The 27,203-nt window shown below is 38.7% G+C and overlaps 2 protein-coding genes across 5 annotated transcripts; one reads left to right on the forward strand and one right to left on the reverse strand.

Moving 5' to 3' along the window:
* The first annotated feature begins 3 nt into the window (after window positions 1-3).
* On the forward strand, window positions 4-18,290 carry LOC135470288 (syntaxin-7-like). 4 transcript variants are annotated; one of them, XM_064749137.1, is made up of 12 exons: window positions 4-22; window positions 1,177-1,344; window positions 1,729-1,797; window positions 2,154-2,223; window positions 3,113-3,212; window positions 3,856-3,996; window positions 6,459-6,511; window positions 7,656-7,746; window positions 8,227-8,299; window positions 8,529-8,611; window positions 13,324-13,420; window positions 15,915-18,290. In XM_064749137.1, coding segments are annotated over exons 2-12 (852 nt in total). In that variant the 5' UTR covers window positions 4-22; window positions 1,177-1,271; the 3' UTR covers window positions 15,917-18,290. The 4 variants fall into 4 exon arrangements, with proteins under 4 accessions (XP_064605207.1, XP_064605206.1, XP_064605208.1 ...); XM_064749136.1 differs by lacking the exon at window positions 4-22 and adding an exon at window positions 61-195; XM_064749138.1 differs by lacking the exons at window positions 4-22; window positions 8,529-8,611 and adding exons at window positions 61-195; window positions 10,102-10,184.
* Window positions 18,291-21,152: 2,862 nt separating this feature from the next.
* On the reverse strand, window positions 21,153-25,282 carry LOC135471741 (uncharacterized). The gene is made up of 3 exons (XM_064751066.1): window positions 24,721-25,282; window positions 22,951-23,237; window positions 21,153-22,133 (listed from the first exon to the last, which is right to left on the reverse strand). The coding sequence occupies exons 1-3, from the start codon at window positions 25,094-25,096 to the stop codon at window positions 21,813-21,815; spliced, it is 984 nt and encodes a 327-aa protein (XP_064607136.1). The 5' UTR covers window positions 25,097-25,282; the 3' UTR covers window positions 21,153-21,812.
* Window positions 25,283-27,203: the final 1,921 nt, after the last annotated feature.

The raw sequence follows: 27,203 nt of genomic DNA on the forward strand, positions 1-27,203 counted from the left end.
GTTGATGGTCGATGTCAGCTCGGTAAGTATACAGTTATGATATTTTGCTTGCGGAAATGGCCTGGTTTCTGACTTATTTTATGGGATATCAACCAGCGAGTGTAAGGAATAAGCTTAGAGTAGTCTGGTGAAGTATCGGGTAGGTTGTCATAACTGAAGGGTACAGATTTTGCTGGAATATTTTCGTTTTGAAACGTAAGTAAGAACAGCACAGCACGTACTTCACCACCCATTTTTTATCACCTTCCCCTTACGTTTTGCCTGGCCATAGGTTATTCATCCCCTGGGTTTTATAGAGATTTCCAGGAAACTAACAATGATGTGAGCATTGTAATGTGTATATTGGTAATACGAATGTCTTTTGCACCCCATTAAGCCAGACGGGGCCTAGATACAACAACGACATATCCATTCGATTCTGTAAATTGTAATGAGTCACACACCTGCTGTTGTGACACCTATAACTCTGTATTTATTTGTGGTGAATTATTAACGCTGAACCTTATTTATAGTTTATGAAAGCAGGTACGTTTCATTAGAAATAACTATAATGAAAAGGAATATAGCCTATCTCTTCACTAAAAATTGGACATGTAGGTACCGGTACAGGTAGATAATTGACTTCCACGTGCTGGTAATAGTTTGGAGAAAGTACATGTCTGCCGGGCAGGCTAAAAGCAGATCTTCAGTCCAAGCGCCCAGGTGAAAACATATTTGTATGGCATTTGTTTATGCAGAGATTTAGGTAAGTTAAGGTGGGGACTCTTGCAAACTAACACAGCTCAAGGCGTGATTTTATGATATCTATTGGTGACACCATTGGGACGACAGATGGGATAATGCAAGATGTATATTCACTCTAGCAAGTCATAAAATCACGCCCTTCAGATGAATTAGTTTTCGAGAACCCCGACTCTATCTCATCCAAACCTGCGTGGACTCACAAGACGCCTGAAATGCTGATTCAGCTTATTTGGCTTGTTGTGCTCCTGTCAACTTGGATGCAACACCAGTCCCAGAAGTTTGGTTTGACTGGCACTGGGTGAGATACCTGGTGTCAGTATGCTTCTTAGGTTGTATTCGTGAGCATTATTGAAGAACAGAAGCTTTCAGTGAAATTCTTTACAAAGCATACGATTAAAATGAGATACATTGTTAAAAAATTTTCTTTTGCAGCTAATTGTCAGGTGAACACAACTTGATCACTTGAAGCATCTGACTGTTGACTGTGGCGATAGAAGAGATACGTGCTCTGAGTGACTGCTGTAATCATGGCATCGTATGGGAGAGGAGAGCTAGACGGAGGGTATTCCTCCTACCAGTCAGGAGGATTCTCAGGCCAGTGTAAGATTAATGATACTGTACTTCCTTGTTATCGAAAATGCTGTCAGAAAATTTTTCATGGGTTTATTTTTTTCTTCACTCTGTGTGTTTATGTGTACACATTAGGTAGGTGTATTATGACACAAGGGGGATTCCTGGATATTCCATCGTTAATTCAATATGTACTTATTAAATGCTGTAAATTACTGAATTCATGACTTGGTGTTTGTGTATTTGAATCAGTGTTAAATAAAATTAAATGTTATAGGTGGTATCTGAAAAAGTACTGCATGTATTGAGTTCAGGATTTGCACATATGTAGAGCACAATAGCGGGAGGTGGATATTACGGTAAATTACTGAATACCTGTCTTAGTAAACCCAATCCTTACTATTCATTTTTCAGCCAGAGAAAATGAGTTTTCCCGCTTGTCACAAACTGTCAGCCAAACCATTCAAAAGATAACACAAAATGGTAAGTTCTTTTGTAAATGCTGGAATGAGTAACATTTCGTCCTAGATGTTTTCAGGCCCAAGCTGTGTTTTCTATGGTTCATTCCTGTGGAACGGCTTCCTGCACCTTCTCATCATCAGAGATTTAGAATGAATTTTCATTCATTGTGCGCACATGTGGGAATTGAAAAACAAATAGTTCATATGAACTCAGCATCATACAGTAATTGAATGTGTCTGAATGACACAGTTTTAATTCATGTAAAAATGCCATGACTAGTAATTTTATCAAATATTATTCTTTATGGCGAGAGATTGATTATGGAGTGAAATGCCAATTTGACACTGAATTGACTGTGTTTTATTGTTGTATCTTAGTCTCCCAGCTGCAGAGGATGGTGGGACAGATCGGTACCACGGCAGATTCGGACCAGTTTAGGGAAAGAATGTAGGTGAACATTAAAATATCCTGATTATAAGTCAGCGATAGGAATTTGTTGTTTTCAAGATCTGCTCCATGATATGCCTAAGTTCTATTGATGAAAAGGTTCAGATGTCCTCAGTAAATAGTCCTACACGTTTCAGCTGTTGCCTATTGCATCAAGAGATAGGAAAGGTCTGGTTACACCACAAAGCCAATTTCCGAGTTACCCAAAAGTTTACTTGATATATTTGATTGGTGTTCTACGTCGTACTCAAGAATATTTCATTGTACAGCGGCGGTCATCATTATGGTGGGATGGAACCTGGCAGAGCCCAGGGGAAAACTAAAACCATCCGCAGGTTGCTTGAAGAACTTCCCGATTATGGCCAGAGAGGAAGCCAGCATGTTACCAGAAAGTGAAAGTGTAACTGAAGCAGTGTGGACAGACCAGAGAGATAGAGGGTTTAGAGGCGCATTGTTACTACAACAAAGTGATATTACTCAATAGTGTTGTGATGTCTTCAGTTTTTGGCAGAGCAGACATCAGGTAGACTCAGCCCATGAAATTTGACATGTATATACAACCTTAGCAGTTACCTAAACCAATTAATGGTCTAAGACTTTGTTCTCCAGTGGTACTGTGTGTTACTAACATATAAAAGCTCTGACATCAGTATGATTTTTTATACATGTGCCATCGTACATGTGTATTAGAGGTACACTTAAGTAGCCTTTTTGTGTGAAATATTCTTGAGTATTTATAAAACTTCAATGGAAGAAATAACTAGGGCTATGCTCTCATAAAATAACCATGAAAACCATGTATTGTAACGTAGGTGAACAAAACTCATTTACATGCAGATGTAAGACAAAATGAAGCCTGAAGGTATGTCTTCGTGTTTTCTTTCTCCAGGCACCAGACAACCCACTACACAAACCAGTTAGCAAAGGACGCCAACAGAGATCTGAAGGAACTGATGCACCTGCCTAACCCACCCAACTCCTCAGAACAGGTGAGTGCGGGGCTCAGGGGAAAAGGCCACGGGTCAAGGGACTTAGTCAGATCTATGCTGCGTCTTTTGTGGACAGTCGCAGACTTCAGGATTGGTGATGAGGGATGTTGTAGACTGTAATCAGTTGTCACCATCATATTTGCTGGGTCTAAAAGAGATGATCATTTGTCTATATTTCTTGAGCAAATTCTGTACATATGAATATATGTAGGTATTTCTTCTGTGTCTAATTGAAAGATATACATGTATATAGGGGCCCTCTGTGCCCTTGTGTTTTATACTGTGCTCAAGAATGTTTCATCTCATATGACAGTGGCCAGTATTATGGTGGGAGGGGAAGATAGGCAGACCCGAGGAAGTCCCACGACAAAGCATTATTCTTCTGTACAGCTTGAAACTCCAATCAAATCAAATATAAATTGAAAGAAATAAAGACCTGCTTTGAAGTGGTCTTTGTAAAAGTGGAAGAATGTGTAGTGTTCTTATAAGATCTTATAAGTGTGCAGATTTGGTAGACCACCACTACGGTATCAGTGCCTGTAACAGTAGACTGATTAAGGTAGGCTTGTGATTACCTACATTTCTCTTCCTTTATTTATACTGCGTTTTATAGTTTTTGTATCAACATCTCTTTGGTTTTCAGAGGCAGAGAAAAATGCTGAAGGAGAGGCTAACAGATGAATTTAGCAATGCTCTGAAGAACTTTCAAACAGTACAGAGAACTGCAGCAGAGAAAGAGAAAGCCAGCATCTCCCGAGCCAGAGCAAACTCCGGCTTAAATAAGGTCAGTAGTGAGTTCAAGTCCAGAGTTTGTTAGGTTTTCATTTGATGATCATCTTAATATGCCAGATAGCAGGTTAGAGTGAACATGAAACATGCTGGTCTTATTGCACATGAAACATGCTGGTCTTATTGCACATGAAACATGCTGGTCTTATTACACATGAAACATGCTGGTCTTATTGCACACGAAACATGCTGGTCTTATTGCACATGAAACATGCTGGTCTTATTGCACATGAAACATGCTGGACTTGTTACACATGAAACATTCTGGTCTTATTACACATAAAACATGCTGGTCTTATTACACATGAAACATGCTGGTCTTATTGCACACGAAACATGCTGGTCTTATTGCACATGAAACATGCTTATCTTATTGCACATGAAACATGCTGTTCTTATTGCACATGAAACATGCTGGACTTGTTACACATGAAACATTCTGGTCTTATTACACATGAAACATGCTGGTCTTATTGCACATGAAACATGCTGGTCTTATTGCACATGAAACATGCTGGTCTTATTGCACATGAAACATGCTGTCTTATTGCACATGAAACATGCTGGTCTTATTGCACATGAAACATGCTGGTCTTGTTACACATGAAACATGCTTATCTTATTGCACATGAAACATGCTGGACTTGTTACACATGAAACATTCTGGTCTTATTACACATGAAACACGCTGGTCTTATTGCACATGAAACATGCTGGTCTTATTACACGTGAAACATGCTGGTCTTATTGAACATGAAACATGCTGGTCTTATTGCACATGAAACATGCTGGTCTTATTTACACATGAAACATGCTGGTCTTATTGCACATGAAACATGCTGGTTTTATTACACATGAAACATTCTGGTCTTATTGCACATGAAACTTTGTGACATCTGTGATGACACTAACTCTAGCATACTTTTAAGTTAAAAGGTAAGAAAAATACACAAGCAAAAAACTAGAACTGAGAGGACTTCTGGGTTGTCTCGATGGTCTGTAATGTATCATACATGTAGGCATAAATTATCGTAATCTGCATCTGTTTGACTGCAATATGAATACTAATGGGTTCTCACATCTGTAATCAGGCCCTTCAGAAGAATGTGTAGTGTTGTTTTCCTCATAGCTAGGCTTGTTTCTTACACAAGGTAACTTGACCACATTTACAGAATTAATAATAATAAGCTTATACAAGCTAATATAACATAACAACAGTGAAATAAACAATTCCTTTGTAGATGGGACATGGTGTAATGTTAAATTTAAGGAAAACAGTACTTGAAATTCCTAAGTATGGTATAAAGCACCAGTCAAGGTCTGAAATTCATTTACAGCTCGCAAACCATGGCCAGGCTTCATTCAAGCATTTATTTACTTTGTTACATATTACAGCTCTACTAATAAAAGACAAAGATTTTTCTTTGCTTCACTAATTTACTTTTTCTTCACAAAGTAAATTCTTTGTAAATGTGATATGGAATCCCCTATCAAGTCAGTCAAAACATTTGAACACGTCTACAGATTTATGCATTAATAGCATATCTTTAATGTTACAATCTTTATGTGTCAGTCCTCATTCGTCTTTAATTTTGCAATCTTCATGTGAAAGTCCTCATTCATCTTTAATGTTACAATCTTCATGTGGCAGCCCTCATTTGTCTTAAATGTTACATTCTTTATGTTTCGTCCCCCATTTAGCTTTGATGTTTTAATCTTTACTTGTCAGTCTCCATTACATGTTGTAATCATGTGTCATTCCCCATTTGGCTTACATGTTGTAATCATATCTCTGTCCCCATTTGGCTTACATGTTGTAATAATATATCAGTTCTTACATGGTATAATCATGTGTCAGTCCCCATTTGGCTTACATGCTGTAATAATATCTCTGTCCCCCTTTTGGCTTACATGTTGTAATAATATCTCTGTCCCCATTTGTCTAACATGCTGTAATAATATCTCTGTCCCCATTTGGCTTACATGTTGTAATAATATCTCTGTCCCCATTTGTCTAACATGCTGTAATAATATCTCTGTCCCCATTTGGCTTACACGTTGTAATAATGTATCAGTTCTTACATGGTATAATCATGTGTCAGTCCCCATTTGGCTTACATGCTGTAATAATATCTCTGTCCCCCTTTTGGCTTACATGTTGTAATAATATCTCTGTCCCCATTTGTCTAACATGCTGTAATAATATCTCTGTCCCCATTTGGCTTACATGTTGTAATAATGTATCAGTTCTTACATGGTATAATCATGTGTCAGTCCCCATTTGGCTTACATGCTGTAATAATATCTCTGTCCCCCTTTTGGCTTACATGTTGTAATAATATCTCTGTCCCCATTTGTCTAACATGCTGTAATAATATCTCTGTCCCCATTTGGCTTACATGTTGTAATCATGTGTCAGTCCCCACTGGCTTTGACGTTATAATCTTGATATTTCAGTCCCCATTTGGATTTGATGATGATGAGCGGAAGAGTGATGACCAGCTTGTTGGGTAAGTAAAATTTTGTCCACTTCTGATGGAAACCATGGAAGGTGTGAAAAAGAATCCACCAATCTAAGTAAGAGATATTAAATGCCCCATGGCAGGCCAGTGAATGGAATGTCAGGATAACTAGCCACAAAATTCTCTGATTTTCTGAAATTTAAAGAAGGTATTTAAGTAAAGCCTTTTGTACAGATCTCTAAGCAATGTGAAAAGATGGTGAAGTCAGGACTTTTAGATGTAATTATATTTTCATGAATGCATTAAAGGTGAAGAAAACATGAAAATTATTTAAATTGTAGAATAAAGACTTTGAAAAGTTAATTATAAATATGAATTTCAATATATTTTAAAATTTTTCTTTAATGAGGAAAAGGACATTTGAAAATAATTTTTGTATGGTGGGTATTTGGGACCAGGGGGTTAACCAGAATTATGAAAGAGGCTTTCCAAACATCTTTTTTAGAAACCATTTTCTTGTAACAGAGTGTCCAGATTTCATTTTCTACTGTCTCTCCCATGTTAAGAGTGCTGAAAACAGGGTGTCCAAATGGCATCAGTTTTCTGCACGTAGTCACTTTCTGTGAAATTATCCCTCATGAACTGCCTTAAGATCAGTCTAATGGTAAGTTTTAATAGACTTTAGACACTCAAAATAATGAGTGTAAATAATATAGAAATCTTTTCGAACATCATATAAGTGAAATGTTCTTGAGTACACCATAAGACACCATCAAATAAATAAATAAATGTATCTACAGAGGTGGGGTTGGGTGCTGGGTACAAGTATGCCTCACGAAGCAGTGTACGAATGCCACTGTTCATATCCCTTTCTCTTTGTTTTTGGGCAGGTATGTGCTCATCACATACTTTGCAAAAGACCAGGAGTGTGATTTGCAAGCTTAAATTAATTCTCTTCAGACTTTTGACTTTGTGAGGAATGTCTTACTAACACACGTAGACTTTGTTCCAGGAGTACATTAGTTGTGGAGGTGTGATAGCACGCCTTAAATTTGGCAAAGACATTGGCATATTTTCTCTGGGCTGCTACAATACTTGTTGTCTCATATTTTCTTTTGGGCTTTTGCAATAAATCTGCCCCTTTTCAGGATGTATTTTCCAAATATTGAATGGATCGGTTGTCATTGAGCAGGTATTCCCAGACCAAACAGGTGTTACAGATGGAAGAGGATGTGGACTTAGAACTGATCAGAGAGAGAGAAGATGCCATCAAAAAGCTAGAGGTCAGGCTAACATCTCTTCTAGTAGAATTTTCACTACGTCATGTGGCAGCACCGTTGATGGATAGGGACTTTGTGGATTTCCTTGACTTTCAGCCTCGTTATTTATTAATATAGTAAATGTTTGTTTGTTGAGGACCAGTTGTCCTCCACCAATTATATGAATTATGTGTGTGTACCTGTGTGTCACAACTAAGAAAGTTTGTCAGTAACTTGCCAAAGCTTGATGGTTTTCCCTCAAGGTTGCCCTGTTTCCACTATGCTCATAAAACTGATAGTCTTCAGACATTTGAAGAATTCTTGAGTATGGTGTTCAACAACGTTCAGATAAATAAAAAATTAATATCTTAGGAAATTAATATCCTAAAACTAGGTTGAGTTTACACTCACATTGTATAGATGTTGTGTAGACTGCTCTCTTGTCTAACATACTATAATTCCGGTTAGAAGGTGAATTTGTAGCCATTTTTCTCCTCTTTGTAGAGTGATATCATGGATGTGAACACAATATTTAAAGACCTTGGCATGCTGGTCCACGAACAAGGGGAGGTAATAGGTAAGTATCTAGTTTTTGTTTAACCATTCACATGAACAGAGTAAACTTTCAGTCGCAAGTAAATATGTTTGTGTCTGCTAAATTGATGTTAAATATTATGACATGAACTTTTCTAGAGTTTACAAGTAGAATCTATTTAAATTTGAAGATGTTTTATCCAAGGGAGTTAAATGTGTTGTTCCAAGACTGTTTTGATGTGGGGAAAGAGATTAACATGTTCTAATTGCAGACAGCATTGAAGCTAATGTAGAACAGACTCAGATATCAGTCCAGCAAGGTACCAGTCAGCTGCAAAAAGCTAAAGAATATCAGGTTGGTTTTTCCTCCAAGAAGGGGAGACAACTGCTCGTACTCTAATGGCTTAATACTCTGCAGCTTGTCTACCAAACTCACCTATGTTGGGATTTCCTGTTTACACAGGCAGGTATTTGTATTGCTGTGCTCTGCCATCTCCGTTGGGGTCAGTCTTATTCCACTCTGTGTTTCTGTTCTGCTTTTGAAAATTAATGGTAACTTTAACAAAAATACTTAATAAATACAAAACATTCCCTAATTCCTCAACCTTTTCACATATGAAACAGCAACTTTCGGTGCAATTTATGCACATTTGTAATTTGATTTTGGAGACAAAAGTATATTGATTGGATTTGCCAGTTTCAAGACTTGAGAATATGCCTGAATAAACACTTTGCAAACATGCATAGATGGTTGAAGGATTACAGTACTAATGAAATTGCTGGTACTTTCATCGGTTTTTAAGCATTTCCTATTTACCAGTATCATGTATTGAGTTGTTGGCAGTAAGGTCAACACTACAGTTCTAATTCTTGAGCTTTTCTGGAACTTTGTGATTTTTATCTTTTCTTCTTCAAATAAGTGAAACACAGAGTACATTTGGTGTGGCCATGGGTATATCCTTTCTGGTCCTAGGCCGTCTGCATGCTGCTGGTACAACCATTCCAACTGTAGGGATCATGTTACCATGCTTACTGCACACTCATCGGGGTGTACTTTGTAACACTGTGACCTGAGCTTTACTATCTGAACATGGTGGAAGGCTAACACCAGCTAACAATAACAGGGGGGAGAGAGTAAAACAATAAAAAAAAACAATTAAAAATGAAACTCTTTATCATTAAAAGCCAAAATAAGTTGAGTTTGCTAAATAAAATTGTTACCATTAACCAGTCTGCCAGTATTACATTTTACAATACTGTTTTTCTGAGTTTGGCATTTTTCAAATGACCAATTTTTGCTTGATTTTAATTGCTGCACCCATCTTATAGGGCCACTTAAGTTTTGAAGTTTTTTTTTTTTTTTTTAGAATTTTGATAAGTTGCTTATCAGCCCTTAGCTAAATAGCACTGAGGTAGATAGTGCTTACTAATAGATGGATAGCGCTTATATACATTCTTGATGTTTGAACACTGGCCTGACAGCATTTTCACATAGGAGTCAGACATTATTGTTATTTCTGTAAGGAACTGCAGCTTGACAAAACTAAACCCATGAAAATAACTTTTGTTGTTGAAATCAATCAGAGTGGAGTCTAAGGCATTTTGCCATAATGGAAGATGGTGACTCTCCAGGTGATGGCAGAGCAAGCAGAAGTTACCTGGTCTTTCCCCCCGTCCTACAACCCATTACCCCCCCATATCACCCCCTTTTCCCCTTTTATCACCCCCTTCCCCTGTTTATTCCCATATTTCCCTACACATGCATCAACCATAAAGAGGTTTACATAGGCCTCCTCCATGTAACCCTTGCTCATAACTCGCCTGCACTTGGCCCTATCCTTGTAGACAGCATAGAAGCTAACGTGGAGAGTGCTCACCTCAGTGTACAGGAAGGAACACAACAGTTGTCATCAGCTCGACAGTACCAGGTAATCACTGTCTGTCTGTCTGTTCCCAGGTTCATACCCACCTTGTGATAGTTTGTGTTATCGTCGTATTTATTGACAGCTTGCACAACAAACTTGACATTGAACCATCCATTTTAGGATTTTAATTTGTGCTTCTTCACTCTACATCCACAAAGCATCATTTTTAAATAGTACAGAAAAGGGATTTTTACAATTAAACAACAGTTGAGACTTGTTACATTAAGATAACCTTTAGTCTAAGATATCCTAGGGCAGAGAATGAACCACTGTTGCAGACAGTAGATGGTAATAATTTTAACAACATTTGAAGTAGAGTGAGCCTTACACACATAGATTAACATCACCTTATTGAAATGATACATGTCAGCTTGGCACATTTGTTGTACGGAAGCAAGAATCGTGAGATGTTTCCTTGGATTTAAACTTATATTGAAGATTATGTCAATGTAGGAAAGTGATCCATAAATGTAACTCAAAAGTTTTCAATTTTTGGTGTGTATTTTATGTCTCACAATTACCCCTCCATTTTGTGCATATTTTCCATTAATGGCGTGAAATTTTCAGAAATGAAGTCAGTGATGAATTTTCCCAGCTAAGCCCCACACAGCTGTTTAGTCAGCTTTCACTGTTGACGTCCCAACTACAGGATACTTACTTCATATTATTAGGAGGATTGTAGTTTAAAGTCCCCCCCCACCCCACCCTCCTTCGCCAAAGAACATGTCTTTTTTGTAGACCTACCTTTATATGTCAGGATAAGCACTAAGTTTGTATCAAAAAAAAAAAGTAGTATACATTTCATGTAACCTGTAAACCATATTTCAGTGAAAGAGATTTCTGATGGTCTTGCTTGAAGCCCATTGTTCCTGTTAAGACTTTTTGGGTTGGATGATGTGGAGTGGTTTGTTCAATGGTGTTCTTGTTTGGTGCGGTATGGCTTATGTTCATACTTCACATACACTTTGATTGCATTTTTGATACACAGCTTTTGATTGGATCATATGGCATGATTTGTCACCTAACACTGGTTTTGATTGGATGATATGGTGTGGTTTGTCACCTGACACTGGTTTTTATTGGATGATAAGGTGTGGTTTGTCACCTAGCACTGGTTTTGATTGGAAGATACCATGTGTTTTGTCAAATAATGGAACACTCTTGTTCCTTGTGATGTTTGGAGAAAGAAATTTGAACATACAGTTTATGACCTTTTGCCCTCAGATTTGATAAGTGTATCCCATGATTCATTGCGCTGATTGTTGTTCTTCTTGACTGGGTGCCATGGGAGGGCATCAGGGGTGGTCTGGGATTACATTGACAGTTCACAGATGTAATAAACAAGCTCACACTTCACTGAGCAGTCTATGCACCTACCACCAACAGTGGCTAATCACACTCTTCCGTCATCTTGCCACCAAATGTGACCAGACGAAAGTAAACGACAGTCGTGCATGGACCAAAGTTTACCTGTACAACATTTACTGGACATTGTATTTCTGCCATCTAGGTTAAAACAAAAGTAAACCAGCATTGAACTGTCACAGTACCCTATTTCTTTTACTGGCCCCAATAGCTCAGTTGGCAGAGTGTTCGCTTCAGGGGCGTTACATCCAGGATCAATCCGGGCCACACATGACCTTTAACTTGCTTAATTGTCCTCATTGAGTCGTCTCAGTGAAGCAGCACTAGATGAAAGAGTGGTGGAAATCTGCCCTGCTATAAGGCGCATTACATGCGCTCTAAGGACCACCTCATTGTCATATGACTGAAAAATTGTTAAGTTTGACGTTAAACTCCAAACACTCACTCACCCTATTTCCTTGACCTTTTCGCATATGAAAGAGGAATTTTCATGGCAAATTTTGCACATTTTTATTTTGATTTTGGAACTACAATTTTATAGGTCTGCACAGAAGAATACCTTTAGAATATGTTTGAATAGACATCTGAAAACATATGTGAAGCCCTTGCTTCACAAAATGCTACAAATCTAAAACTGTGAGTTGGCCACAGAGGACAGTTATTCGTGTTGAGGCACTTGTGAGCTGGTTTAGCTAAGGGTCATTGTCCTTGAGGCACTCTTTTGACAAAAGAGAAAAATGTAAAATGATACAGCCTGATTTCAAATTCTGACTAAATCTATGATTGCCAGTTTCATTTTGTCTTGTTTCGTTTCTTCAAGCAGATTTGTGTTTGGAGGATAACAAGTTACACATAATAGCCTTTTTACAGTCTGTCTTTTCCAGATGATCGATTCTAACATTTCTTGGTGATCAAAACCAGCATTGTTTCACAATCTATCATTTCCAGATTATAAAAACTAGCATAATAACACAATCTATCATTTCCAGTTGATCAAAACTAGCCTTGTTACACAATCTGTCGTTTCTTGGTGATCAAAACTAGCCTTGTTACACAATCTGTCGTTTCTTGGTTATCAAAACTAGCCTTGTTACATAATTTCACTATCATTGACCTTAAAACCTTAACAGACAAACTATCTCTCATTTCCAAGAAGAATTATCTGGTAAAGTTAGCTTGGTCAAACAAACCATCATAGTCTAGACAATATAAATTATGCCATACAAGCTACCATTTGTGGTGATGTACAGTGCACGACCTTCTCCATGCATGTCCTGTACACATGTCTTGCATATCTTTACTTGCAGCTTGACGCAGCCTCTAACTGCATGCTTTTGCTGTTGTACTTTCTATTACAGTACACTGTATAATCAGTTACAACTGTTGTCAGTGACTTGCCAAGTTTATTCATAAATTGTACAAATGTTTAAGAAAGTCAGAGAAAAGACTTATTTCAGAAGCTGATGGATGTAAATAAAAGTCCATGAATCTTACATAAAAAGTATATATTTATTACAATTTTTGCAATTTGCATCCGTGAGTTATATTGCATGCATTTAGTTCTGTTGACTGAGCACATTAATGCACAGTTTTTGTATATCATTCTACATTTAACCTGTAACAAATGTATTTTCTGTCATGGTATAGACACCTGATTGTTTTATACACGTACTTTTACATTATGTTTTGTTTTTAGGTTTTTGTGGAGATTATGAGTTGTTTTAGTTCCTGTGGAGTTTGACATCATTGGTATTTTGTTGTTGTTGGTTTATTACAGTCCAAGGCACGCCGGAAGAAATGCTGCATTCTCATTATCGTCGTTGTTGTGCTTATCGTTATTGGAATTATCATAGCGATTGCAGTTCCAAAATCATGTACGTGGGCTTCTGTTTATTTATTTTGTTTTCCCCCAATCCCTGCACAAAATAAAGTGTATTCTGTAACCCGAGGAGTAGAAGAATCTTACCATGACCAAAGACTGCAGTTTTAAGCTTGATAAACTGTGACTCACAGTGTTGTAGAGTGGGCAGTAAAGTCAGCAGGCTAGCCTTAGGGTTACAAGATTGACATTCCTTCTTCATGCAAAAGTGCTCAATGTAACATCAAACATATCCTTGTTGGCTGTGCAGACTTTCATCATGTTGGGCAAAGATACGACACAGTCGACTCTATATTCCATTTATTTGACAGCAATGCTGGCAAGTAGGTGGAGCATCCGCTTTGGGAGCAGTAGGTCAATCCTGGGTCGAGTCCCACCTAAGACCTTAAAAAGAGGAAGTTGTAACTTCCTCACTTGGCGTTCAGGGGATAGTGCAATGACTGGTTTACCTCTATCAGTATAATGGCTTGGGCGGGGCAACTTACTTGCCTTTGGTAAGGCGTCTCAGTGAAGCAGCACTAGATAAAAGAGCAGTGGAAATCCGTCCTGGAACAAGGAGGCACATTACCCGTACATGCACCCTAATGATTCCTTCGTCGTCATATGACTGAAAAATTGTTTTGTACGACGCTAAACCCCAAGCACTCACTCACTCATGCCATGCTGGCGATGCTGTCGTTAAATATTTAAAGACTATAGATCTATATAATAAAATATAGTTTTGTTGATATATACAGATAAATTCTCTATACATGTGATTTTCTAGGTGATATGTTATGAAAATGTTACGTTTTGGGGGGTTTTAACTCAGGTTTGGTTCCTTTTAACTTGGTTTAAACATGTTCGTCTGTTTTTGTTTTATATTTGGTGTTTTCATTGTATTGAAAACCATTCACTGGCTCCTGTTTTAAACTTTTGCTGGTCACAATATGGCTGAAAAATTTCTGCTGTGGTGTTAAGCCATAATCAATCATTCATTCATTCATTCTTCATGCAAAAGCAGAACTGAATTATTATCTTCCAAAACCTTTATGCACAGGAAAAGCTGTTCAAAATTTGTTTTGGTAACACAAGTAAGAATATTTTGAAACTTAATTCATATCATAGTTTAAAAGAATAATGCAAGAGTGTGACTTTTTTAGTGCATGTTGCAACTGTTCTGACCTAATTCGTAGCTGATATATTGCTTCAAATGTATTACTATGGATAAAGGTAGGGGACTTCACTTGCAGAATCAAAATCAACAAAAAGTATCAGTTGACTTCAGTTTTGAATTCTTGTTGCCTGAGTATAAAAGGAAATGTCACAGAGCCATGTTACTTAAGTGCTCAGCAATTGACCAGGTGAGATCGTTTTCTCAGTCAAAAAGCTAAATGCAGATGATGTACATTTAGCTTAGGGGTGAAGCAGGTCATGTGACCAGTCATATGACCCCTTACATGGCTTATCAGAGGAAATATGGCAGACTTGGATGATGTTGTAGAGTGGAGTGTACTCCTAATTTTATTGTTAAAACAGCAACATCATCGTTTACACAATTCTTATCGAAGAAAATGAGTGAATCCGCTGATAGATCAGTCATTTTGGACGCAATTTTGAACAAACCATGGGGAAAAGTCACATGATTTATTTGCGCATTTCCATTGGTCTGTGTATGTGGCTGAGCTGGGGGTTTATGTTCCTCGCACACGGTGAGGTTTTTCTCTCGCCTGCCTGAAAATATCAAACAGGCCAGAAACTGGACTCCCTGTCTTGCAAATCAAAACCTCACTAAACCTGCGCGCACACAATGAAGGTTTAGTTACTCGTGGTCACTAGCTGAGCATTTGGCTTTCGTCTGCATCAGTCTTTATGTAATGATTGTGACAGTAAAGGTAATGTGAGGAGCATAGGTTTAGCCAGGGGGGTAACTCAGTGTGTGTGAGACATCCTATTCTGACAAAATTACATGGGAGGGATAGGGCAAATAGGAGAAAATTGGAACTGAGACGGCCTACTTTCATATTTTGGCTATATTTATGTTAAGAAGTTGTGTGAACTGCTTTTTTTTTTTTTGACTTATCATTGATTACTGTTTGTATTTTCTACAAGAATCTTAGTTGGAACCTGTCATTGTTTTTGGAGTACTGTTTGATGATGTTTATGATTTTGATTAAAAATAAGGTTTGTCAGTTTTACTTTGAAATGAATGACATGGTGGAAAGTAAGAAGAGAAAGTAAATGCTTGTATAACAGATGTATAATGCATTAGATATCAAAACAATATATTGGTGCCTGTAATTCAGCCATTCAAGGCAAGTTTTTGTAATGTATTTTGTATTCTTGTTTTGAGCCTTTTGTTACTCATAAATTGAATGACTTAATTTGCAGACAGAAATTTTCTTTCGAAATTGTAGCATGTGCAAGGCAAGCCATACTTACATCGTTAATGTATGTTACATTCTTATTTAAATAGAACTATAACTCTCTATTCCTTTTTCCTTTCACAGAAAAAATCCCGAAGAAGGCTGTGCATCATAATCACAATTGTAGTCATTATTGTTGCTGTAATTGCTATCATTATCTGGCCTCAAGCTAAGCAGTGACCTCCAGAGGCTCCTCCCACTGACCTTTGGAGACTCCTCCCAATGACCTTTGGAGACACCTCCCACTGACCTCTGGAGACACCTCCCACTGACCTCCAGATGTATTCACCAAACTCTTGCGATGGTGGTGCACATCTGCTCTTCACTTTCCAGATAAATGAAACTGAAGTGAAACATGCAACCAAGAAACGCAAGACACAACGGACATTGTCAAAATGATGATTGCAAAACTGAAAGTGATGCCCATGACAAATATAAGAGAGGGACACAATCCAGTGTATTGTACATAAAAACATAACATGAATTATGTATAGATGTATAGGTCTATATTTGGTAGAGCTACCCTCACCGGAAAACAAACAGAAAAAAAAAAGAAAAGAAAAACATGAACTGTAATCTACAAAATTACATCTGTCAGAATCTGATTTTGGTACGGGTATGTTTAGTAACATACTTTTTGTTGTTGCTTTTTTCTTGTGTTTAATGATTTGAACAAAAAAAAAAAGGATACGGTACATTTGATGCTGCCCTTGATCACATACAGTGCTGTCATGATCATATGGCACATCCAGTAGTGGGTTTGTGGACTTCTGACATTATAAAGTTACAGGCTATAAGTGTTTGGACCAAAACAAAAACAGTATGGATATTAGCTCTGTATGTTTATTTGTAGAAAACTGGAATTACAACACGAAATATTTGTGATAAAAGAGTGTGTAAAGTGTCCGATGTGAGCGGGTGTTATCTTTCTAATGATGGACAGCTGATCTTTTGAACTAATGCCCACTTCTGTTTCTAACCTTCTGCTGGGATATTGCGTCAAGAATTAACAGATGCCATCTGGTGGTGATCTTATTGAAGAAATTAGGTCATGGAAAACAGAATTTGCTTTATATAAAAGATATTTTATGGATAAACAAAGAAATTCCTTGCCCTGGCATGTGACGATTTTCATGCATTGAATTGGAACACAGTGTTATTATTCACTTGGTTTCACTTCATATATTGTAGGGCTGCTACTAAATATGACAAATTACAAATTCTGTGAAATGTGCATTTAAGATTTGGTCAGATTATAATGATATATGTAAAGGAAAATGTTATCGATATCAGTATACATGAATCATAATGACTTCCACAGCTATTGTGAAAATATACCCTTGAGATGTATCTTTAAGGAAATCATATGTTCTGAAGCAGTAAATGTCCACCAGCTTGCTAATGATTGACTACGTTTTATTCTTGCAGATTTTTACCTCAGTTTTAGAGTACTTTATATAAGAGAGGGTCTGTACACAATTTTGTGCCTAGCTTGATAAGTTTTGTAAATATTGTCCTTAGTACTGGTACCCAGAATGACCATTATCACATTCAGATATCAATATCAAATTTTGTATATACTGGAACTTATATCTATTATTTTGTCATATTTTAATTTGCAATGTTTTATTATTGACACTGGAGATACCTTCAACCTGTACATGTATTTATTCTATTGTTTTCGTCTTTGTATGTTTTAGTAGGCTTATGCATACATCTACGCAATCCATTGTGGTATTGTATTTGGTGGTTTGAAATGCTGTTTCCATCAGTCTTAGTGACACTGAGGTAAGACATCTCTCGGCAAGGAACCTACCAAAGGGGAAAGGGCAAAAAGAAAAGGTTATTTTACATGATAGCTTCCTGTGGCTATTATGTGGGCATTTGTGTGGGCCATCTCATAACTCTGTGTATTAAAATAATCTTCAACTTGTCTGAAAATCAAAAGCATTCAAGGTCTGTGTGATCTTATGTATCAGTTGATATCTACACCTTTACCTTTAATCCACTGAGTTGAGTTTGTCTCCTCAAGTATCCCAGGTGGCGAGAAAGAAATTAAACCTTGCATATCAGTTGATGTCCTTCCCCTCCCCTCCCCCCCCCCCCCATTTTCTCTCATGGTGTGTGACAGGCAACCCAGTCATCAAAGTTTACAAGTCTACTATAGGGTTGCTTTTGAATCAATAGAAGTTACGTAACATTGGTTTAGGATGTTTATGATTTAAGCTCTATGCGATGTAGATATGGTACGCAAAGAAGTTATGCCAAACAGTCTTAAAGTTTGCCATGTTAGACATATATGTGTTATCATTTGTTAATTTTACACAGCGGCAATTATTTTCTAACCGAACAAATAGCGTGTGTGTTGCAGAAACAACTTGGCCCAGTGGCCCCTAGATTTGACAGTGTCATTCTGTATTCAACCTTATGTATACCGCAATAACAACTTTAGGCCGTTGCAAACCATATAAGTTTTGCCTTTACTTCTTTTAAACTCATTGTGTTTTTCAATTTCATTGTGTTCAATTATCAGGACAGCATGGTCATACCTAACAAGGTCTTCTCGCAACCTGCGGATAGTTCTGGGCTCTCCGGTTTCCTCCCACCATAATGCTAGCCGCCGTCGTATAAGTGAAATGTTCTTGAGTACGGCGGAAAACTGCCAAAACATACATTGCACTAGTTCAGTCCCTGTCCGATATTTCCAAACCATGACTACCTTCCGGTTGTATGCCCGTTGACTTTGGTTTACATGGAGTTTAGTGTAGATCACGTACTTGTAGTACCTAGATTTAGTTCACACATAACAAATTATGTCAGTAACTTGCCAAAGACCTGGGGTTGTTCCTGAAACTCCGGTTTCCACTACCTTTCAAACCAACTGCCACTTTGTAAGTGGAAGATCCCGTTCACATAAATTATTCATTGTTTAATTTCTGTGGACAAAACGTAAAAGAAGAAGTCTACCATAAACAAATGTATTCAATATACAACTCGGAATGCGAGCTATTACTTCATTTTAATGCGATTGGAAGTTTAATGGTCTGCTTGAAGTATTTCACTTATGCGAACAAGTAAATGCCTAAATAACTTCCCCACATGGAAGGCAGAATTTTGCACAAAGAGCCATCTAATCATTTCATGCCGTTTTTTTTTTATACAAGGGAGGCTAGGCTTGACTTGACTGATGGATACGCAATGTGTAAGATTTGAATGTCGACACATATGATGCCTCAGGCTTCCCTGATCGCATACGTGATGTGTGAGATTTGAAGTGTCGACACATATGACGCACCGGACTTCACTGATAAAGTAAACGTGATGGGTAAGATTTGAATGTCGACACATATGATGCCCCAGGCTTGCCTCATCGCGTACGTGATGTGTGAGATTTGAAGTGTCGAGACTTATAATATGATGCGCCAGGCTTCACTGATATCGTATACGTGATGTGTAAGATTTAAATGTTAATACACATGATGTGCTGGGCTTCACTGATAACGTATGTGTAAGATTTAAATGTCGACACACATGATGTGCCGGCCTTCATTGATAACGTATGTGTAAGGTATAGGCCTAAATGTCGACACACATGATGTGCCGGGCTTCACTGATAACGTATACGTAATGTGTAAGGCCTGAATGTCGACACATATGACGTACCGGACTTCGTAAACGTAAGCGTGATGTGTAAGATTTGAATAACAACGTAAATGATGCCCCGGGCTTCATTGACAATGTACAATGGTTAGTGCAATTTGACATCAAGAGCGAACCAGCCAGGGGCATGCCATGATCCAGTTTTTAAACGCGTTGAACCAAATTTGGACGTCGACATACATGATTGTCTATAGACATAACCGACGACACACGTTGATGGCTGACGGCATGGGCGATATATCCATAATCCATATCCAATAAAATAGCTACGATGGACATATTATAGGCTGTGGTCAAGTGAAACTTAGGCACATGCTGTTTATTACGAAAGCTTGAATGCCACCGATATGGGTTCTGATCAAATTCGGCTTGACCGAAAACTGCTTTGTCCTAATTTCCTACTTCATTTACTTTCTTATATTGTTTTGGTCGTTGTGATGAACGTTGTGTTGGAAATTGGCGCGTGCGATTACTGACCGGGAACGTCCATTGTGGTGGACGATTGGCATACGAATGATTAATATACAAATATATACACGAGGGGCCAGATTTGAACATCGGCATACTAGATCGATCAGGCTTAATGACAAGCTGCGACAGATTTTAATAAATAGACCTAACGCTATGAGTTACCAGTGCTGTCCGACAACATGCATAACCGATTTGGCGTTTCGATCATTGTTGACATACTTATAAGTGTTCACGAGACGAAAGAGGAAGTGAAAAAGTTATCTGTCCTAAGGTGTTAAATTTGACCCTATTTTTATTTATACTGCACCCTCGTTCTTGCGCCATACCCATGCCACCGCGCATACATGACCCCCAATCCAACCAGTAACTCTGGGCCAAAACAACCATGCATACGTTACCCCAAATCCAACCAGGAACTCCGGGTCAAATCCACCATGCATACCTGACCCCAATCCAACCAACCAGTGACTCCGGGCCAAAGGCATCATGCATACATGACCTAACTCCAACCAGGGACTCCAGGTCAAATCCACCATGCATACCTGACCCCAAATCCAACCAGTGACTCCGGGCCAAAGGCATCATGCATACATGATCTAACTCCAACCAGGGACTCCGGGCCAAATCCGCCATGCATACCTGAACTCAAATCCAACCAGTGACTCCGGGCCAAAGGCATCATGCATACATGATCTCGATCCAACCAGGGACTCCGGGCCAAATCCGCCATGCATACCTGAACTCAAATCCAACCAGTGACTCCGGGCCAAAGGGATCATGCATACATGATCTCGATCCAACCAGGGACTCCGGGCCAAATCCGCCATGCATACATGACCCCCAATCCAATCAGTGACTCCAGTCCAAAGCCACAATGCAGACGTGATCGCGAAGTCAGAGTGACTCTTGGCAGTTATGACCCCACAACAGTTTAGCTAGCTCGCTCAACACTCGGCCATGGGTTAAAAAAAAACAAAAACATATTCTTGATTGAATACATGTATTCCTATATATATACATATAGACTGCTATCCATTGGAAGCGAATGACAAATACTTACATTATTCAAGGGTTATATATATATATATATATATATATATATATATATATATATATATATAAACCCCACCACTTCAATTTTCTATATGCATCAATTTAATAATACTGATATTATTTATATCCAAACTCCAAGTCTAAATACAATTGAAATATACAGTGGCCGTGATCATCGGCCTAATACTTAATGAACTCAAAGCATGCACCTGTTAAAACGTTTCGATTTCTGCTGGCGCGAAACCATTAGGAGAATGTGAGGTACTGGTTCGTTTGCTCATTTCGGTTACATTTATATGTTCTATAAATATGTAGCCACAATATTATGTGGAAAGCCACATGACTTTTAATCATCGGTTCGATTAAACACCGATTGTTCTGTTTCTTCTATAATAGCAATGCACCATTTCACAATAGCAACATCCGTAGACTTCCTGCAAACCATTCAGAAACGTATTTAAAATCAAACAGAAAGCGAAATAATGGTTCGCTAGAAGTACGGATATGTGAAAGTCCTCTTTTGATTCACTGGTTTCTCACATCTGTCTTATCGTCAACCACACGTCTTCAGCGATGGAAGGCTGTTAAACCCATCCCTTCACTGGGTTCCCGCATTTGCCCTTTTCCCACACAAATATTTTCTTTGCTGCCAACAAAACATCGCTATGTGAAGTCACTCCTATCAATCACATCTCCTATCACCATTATCACAGTACTCAAAATATCGAAAATAATTCAATGCATGAAATCGGCAAATTGTCCTATCAACGTTCTTCTGTTTTGCTCCTGTAGCAAATTTCACAAACTCGGCTGTGAGACTGGTTCAACTTGTACGACGTTGTCGTTGTCAAAGCCTTCTCCAGTTTCCGCCGATCCCTTAGCCGCTAACGCCGCTGCTAGTTTTCGCTGACGCACTCGTTCCGCGTGCTCTGCCTTCTTTCGCATTTTCTCTTGAACTTCTTGCAACCGTTTTTCTCGTTTGTCTGTGACTTGGTCCATTTTTTGATGCACTTGACTTTCCAGCATCTCTTTCTTAGCCTGAGGACCCTCTGCCGCAGTCATATTCTCATGTTTGCTCTCCCATTCACGAATCTTCTCCAGTTTGGATTGTTCCCGTTCCTGTTTCACATGCAGAAAATAAGACATAATCATGATTCAGAAACTGTGTAAAGGATGCTTTACAATACTGGTCAAGCATCTATACCTTACATTAAACCAATCATAATATTACTCTATACAGTCGTAGCTGCATGAACACCGAACCGGTGATGATCGGCTGAATGGGGTGATAAAAGAATAAATACTCCATGGTAGTTTACGACCTAACGTCAGGCGTTGAAGGTTTTCACTCAAGGAAGTTTGAAAACAAGGAAAAGAATGCCTATGCTGTAACTTGCAGTACAAGCAAACTGCAATATATGAGTGCTCACTCCAGTTTGTCCCAACGCCACAAACCATCTCAATACAGTTTGGTGTATTTTCCATTCGAATATATTATGGCTTGTGGCCTTCTGATAGTACAAACTATATAGCGTGAATTTGGCTTCATGAGTAGCAAAACTGACGCTGATTGGCTATTGTACGGGTTAATATGCCACTAAAGAAGCTAGTTATGTTTTCACTATGTATACTTGTTATACATCTCAACCAATTTATGTGAAATCTTGAGAAAATACACACACCATATATTTGGGGATATTAATTACATACTGTTGCCTGAAAATAGATACTTTTAATTTGAATCATTATTTTTGAATAATGGAAATTTGCCTAAACCTTCGAAACTCATTATAATTCTGAGGATGGCAAAAACAAATGCCGAAATAATGAGTCACAATGAACTCTTCGTAGTGTATAACGTAAAGGTTTTCAGCGTTATCACAAGATTTTGAACACATACATATATGTGTCGGTAAAATCTAACTGTTTTTCCTACCTTTCTCCTTCGTTCCGCTCTCTCCAGTTTCTCTTTGATCTGTTCTTCTGTCAACACCTTCTTCTTCTTCTTCCTCTTCTCTAACTTGGCTAGACGTGCCGGGGGTCTTCGAGTGGCGTCTTCCGGTTTGTCCATGACCACTTCAAAACTGAGACCCCCGGCGGCCGATGACTTGGGTAGTGATATCAAGCCTTCCTCCCTCAAAGCTTGAATAATGACCAGCTCCTCGTGTCGCTTAGCTCGGGCACTTTGACGTCTGGGGCAGGCGACACCAACCACGCTCAGCTCTGTGAGTTAAAAAGAGGTGAATAGTTAGGTGATTGTTTAGCTGATGGTTTGGCCGTTGATTGTTTGGTTGATTTTTAGTAGAATTTTCGGTTGGGGCAAGTATGAGGAGCCACATTGTAATTGTAAAGGGATGGTGGACAACCAGGTTAATGTATATGGGTATCTGGGTGTAGGTGCAATTCTTAATTCCAGTTCAATTTGTCTTGATTCATTTAGCACGCGAAGCCGTCTTTGGGATGTCAGTGCTTGCACGAATAAAGGTCGTGGTGGGAGAAAAGTTGGAGGGGGGGGGGGCGCAGTATGTTAACTCTAATCGCCGAGTTAAGTTATTCGCCTCTTATCCCAACAAGAGGACTGTACTGAATAACTGAATAACTGAATATCTGATTGCCCCCACACCCAACCCCCGCAAACTGAGGTCAGATTAAATGCCATATAAAAAAGGGAAACCGTGCATGACTTTGACAAATTATTTGTCACTGTATAAGGCCATTTGCCTTAAATCCAGTCAACATTTACTTCATGGTTGAGAGACGAAACGGACCCACAGTTGGTATTAATGGTTAGTTAATCTCTTAATCCGTCTACCCCGCGGGTCCCCGCCGTGTCCTCAAGGGGGCTTAGTGGACAACGCAGCTATATTGCATATATACACCCATACACTAATATCCGTAAGTCTTATCACTATAACAGCGCAAATAATCCCGAAAACAGGTTTACATGGTAAACACATTTTCCATGTAGACCCATTCCCATATAAGACGTTTTTTATATTTATATTACAAGAATAAACAGAAAATACTTTATGGGCATATGTTACACTTCAGCAAACATTTCTTCATCAAAGTTGGATCACAATGTGCTTCTTAATCGCTTCCGGTTTCAACATAACACGCAGGTCTTGTATTTGTTAATTACATTAATTTGTACATATAAAGGGCATGTTGATGGCTTGCGAATGTGGCAAAATAGCACTGATAATTGCAGCGAAAATCAATACTAGTATATATTCATCTGTAAATATTCATGAATATATTCTCTTCTGAGCTGCATTGTCTGCACATGGACCTATCTATCATATCCTACCCTAGCTACACATAGCGATCCGAGACCCGATGGGCTTCTTCGTTGTAAAGTACTGCACAGGTGAATGTGTGTCGGAGGTATGTAGGCTACGCTCACATATATGCTTGCTTGACAGATATGCCCCTCAATTTAAGCAATATAAATTTACATTAACAGAATTATACTGGGTATAAAACTGATTTGGTTTCTAGTGTTTGAATAACTCCTCTGCATATCACATGGTGTGCCGCGGTTCCTCTTGCTTTCAATACCTTGGAATGATCCTCAATGTTTCTTACAACCGTTATTTCCTCACAAGTTCAGATATGATTAGATTCTGCTTAAACGTACGCTTGAATAATGGAATAATCATTTCGAAGTATCGTTTCCCTGAAAAGTTGCCAATTTTGTCCTTACCTAAATCTCTTTCTTGGAAGCTGTTCTCTACTTCTCTGACGGCATCAGGGTGGGAGTTCTCCGTAATCACAAAAGAGTAGTCTTCGGCAAGCCCCAGTCCCGAGTCCTGACTGTCATGAGAGCCTTTGGAACTGGCCGATCCCCCACGGTCTGATCCTTCTAGGGTCGGGTCTAGACCGTCCCTAGACCCCAAAGACCTGCCAGATTTGGATTTACGTTTTCGCTTCTGTAGAATCATGGACTTATCTGTCACGAACAAGTCCCCATCTTCGCCGGATTTTGTGAGATCTATCTTGCCGCTGTGGTTCCTGGTATCCCTCGTATTCCCCGGGCTGAATGGCTGAACACGAACGGTTTTACTTTCCTGACATCCCATGGTAAAGGCCCGTTCTAATATCTCAACCACTCGTTTTACAACTCATACACTAAAAAGATGGTTGCTCGTTGGCGGTACTGGTGCCTTGTCCAGCGCTTGACGATTGTGCTATTGGTTTAAATGACCACCTCTTAAGTATACAGTGTTTATATCTGAAATGTCAGCGGTGATATTTACTGACTGTCCCTTTTGTTGTCCCGGTTATCCACAGCAGGCCTGACGTGCCGGTTACAAACAGCAGCACCCCGCTAACGATAGCGTTAAGCCAGAACTGTATGTCACCAAGTAAATAGTTGAACACCAGTAGTTAGGCCGCCATCTTGTAACTATAGACGCCCCCCCCCCCGCCCCGGGTAAACAGCCGTCGGAAACAGACGACAACTACCGAGGTTGTTCTCGGTTTGGACAGAGCTTGTTACACATAATCGCACACAGATCAATAACCGATCTACAAACCCTATCGTCCATTAGGTGGACGCCGTTGGAGAGAGCGAAGTGCGTTGCTTATAATCCCATACTGTTTCAAAGGCTTCAGTAGAACGTGATATACATACGCATATTTAAGCAGACAGGTAATTAAAGAGACTTAATCAATGACTGAACATGCTATACATATATAAACAAACAATGAACGTGTCACCCTGGCCTTGTCAATCACACTTGGCATGGGACGAATGTCTGGCCGCGTCAAACCAAACACAGCAATTACTAGTTTTCAGAAATACATGCTTTTTTTCTTCATTCACGTATAGTTCTCTTCAGCAAAACTACCTCAACATGTTGTCACAAATAAACTTCACTTACTTGATGAGCCTTTTTAGGAGATGTACAAAAGTGTTTGGTGAAAAAAAGTATATATATATATATATATATATATATATATATATATATATATATATATATAAGCAGGAAATAATTATAATGAAAAGAAAGAAGAAATAAAATGTAAATAATAAAAATCTAGCACAAGATGTAATAAGACTTGGATATCATCTACATGTCACTGATTAAACGTGGGAATTAGCTTGTGAAGTGTATGTATTTATTTCTTAATAATTATGTCTGAACATTATTTTTTAGCCGGGAAAACAAGGATAAAATCTTCCGAGAGATATGGACTGGCCGAACATTGTGCATCGTCACATCATCAATTATTCAGTACAGATCATGCACCAGTTACGCAGGCCTACATGTGTGCACGCGCAAACAAAAATGCACTACAGCACGTCCGACAAAACCTATAAGGTTTAAAAAGGCCGTGGACATGATTTAACATACAGGTAGATGTATATGCATGACAAAGCCTAGGAATAAACAACCACTTCATTCAGTCCATAACAGGTATACGCGTATGCACAATTATGGATTGGTCTATTTATTTGATTTTACGCTGTATTCACGAATATTTCACATATACGACGGCGGAAATGCACAATTACAGATAAAATGCCATATACGCGTATGCACAATTACAGATAAAATGCCATATACATGTATGCACAATTACTGATAATGTCACATACTCATATATGCACAATTACTGATATTGCCATATACCCGTATGCACAATCACTGATAATGCCATATAGACGTATGGCCATATAGGCGTATTCACAATTATCGATACGACGATATAGGCGTAATCACGCTGAGGCAGTGGACCAAAAAATACACACTGAAAAGCCGGGATTGAGGCAGCACCGCGTGGACTCCTGGTCTCACACAACGCCCCTATCCCCTTGGCTAACAATCGTATATGGGAAGCTAATGCCAAGCCCAGACTTGAACTTACGACCTCACTGGTCAGGACTGTGAAACAGTTTCTTGTGTCAGGCAGCTTGCTTACCAGCCTGAGCCATTTTGCCGTTAGTCTTTGTTATCAGCTAGTCTGACAGGATGTTTGTCACAACAAAACATTCAAACCATGCCACTTACCTCAGTGCTGACATCTTGAAAATATACAACTTGCGAAAAAAACATCAATAGTATAATTTCAGGTTTATTTATGTGGTATGATTGACGAACAATTAAAACCCTTTTATTGATTTCTCACTGCACCTGTATAGACAATAGCTTTTTAAAGATAATTGTAATGTAACTAAAAAGT

Source organism: Liolophura sinensis, chromosome 7 (genome assembly GCF_032854445.1).
Source record: "Liolophura sinensis isolate JHLJ2023 chromosome 7, CUHK_Ljap_v2, whole genome shotgun sequence".
In the NCBI taxonomy this organism is placed as follows: Eukaryota; Metazoa; Mollusca; class Polyplacophora; order Chitonida; family Chitonidae; genus Liolophura; species Liolophura sinensis.

Coding starts and splice junctions, on each gene's coding strand:
- LOC135470288 (XM_064749137.1), top strand. CDS start 1,272: ATGGCATCGTATGGGAGAGGAGAGCTAGACGGAGGGTATTCCTCCTAC. Junction 6,512..7,655: donor AGTGATGACCAGCTTGTTGG/GTAAGTAAAATT, acceptor GTCATTGAGCAG/GTATTCCCAGACCAAACAGG. Junction 8,300..8,528: donor CGAACAAGGGGAGGTAATAG/GTAAGTATCTAG, acceptor TTCTAATTGCAG/ACAGCATTGAAGCTAATGTA.
- LOC135471741 (XM_064751066.1), bottom strand. CDS start 25,096: ATGGGATGTCAGGAAAGTAAAACCGTTCGTGTTCAGCCATTCAGCCCG. Junction 23,238..24,720: donor CTTCCAAGAAAGAGATTTAG/GTAAGGACAAAA, acceptor TTTAACTCACAG/AGCTGAGCGTGGTTGGTGTC. Junction 22,134..22,950: donor GAGCGGAACGAAGGAGAAAG/GTAGGAAAAACA, acceptor CATGTGAAACAG/GAACGGGAACAATCCAAACT.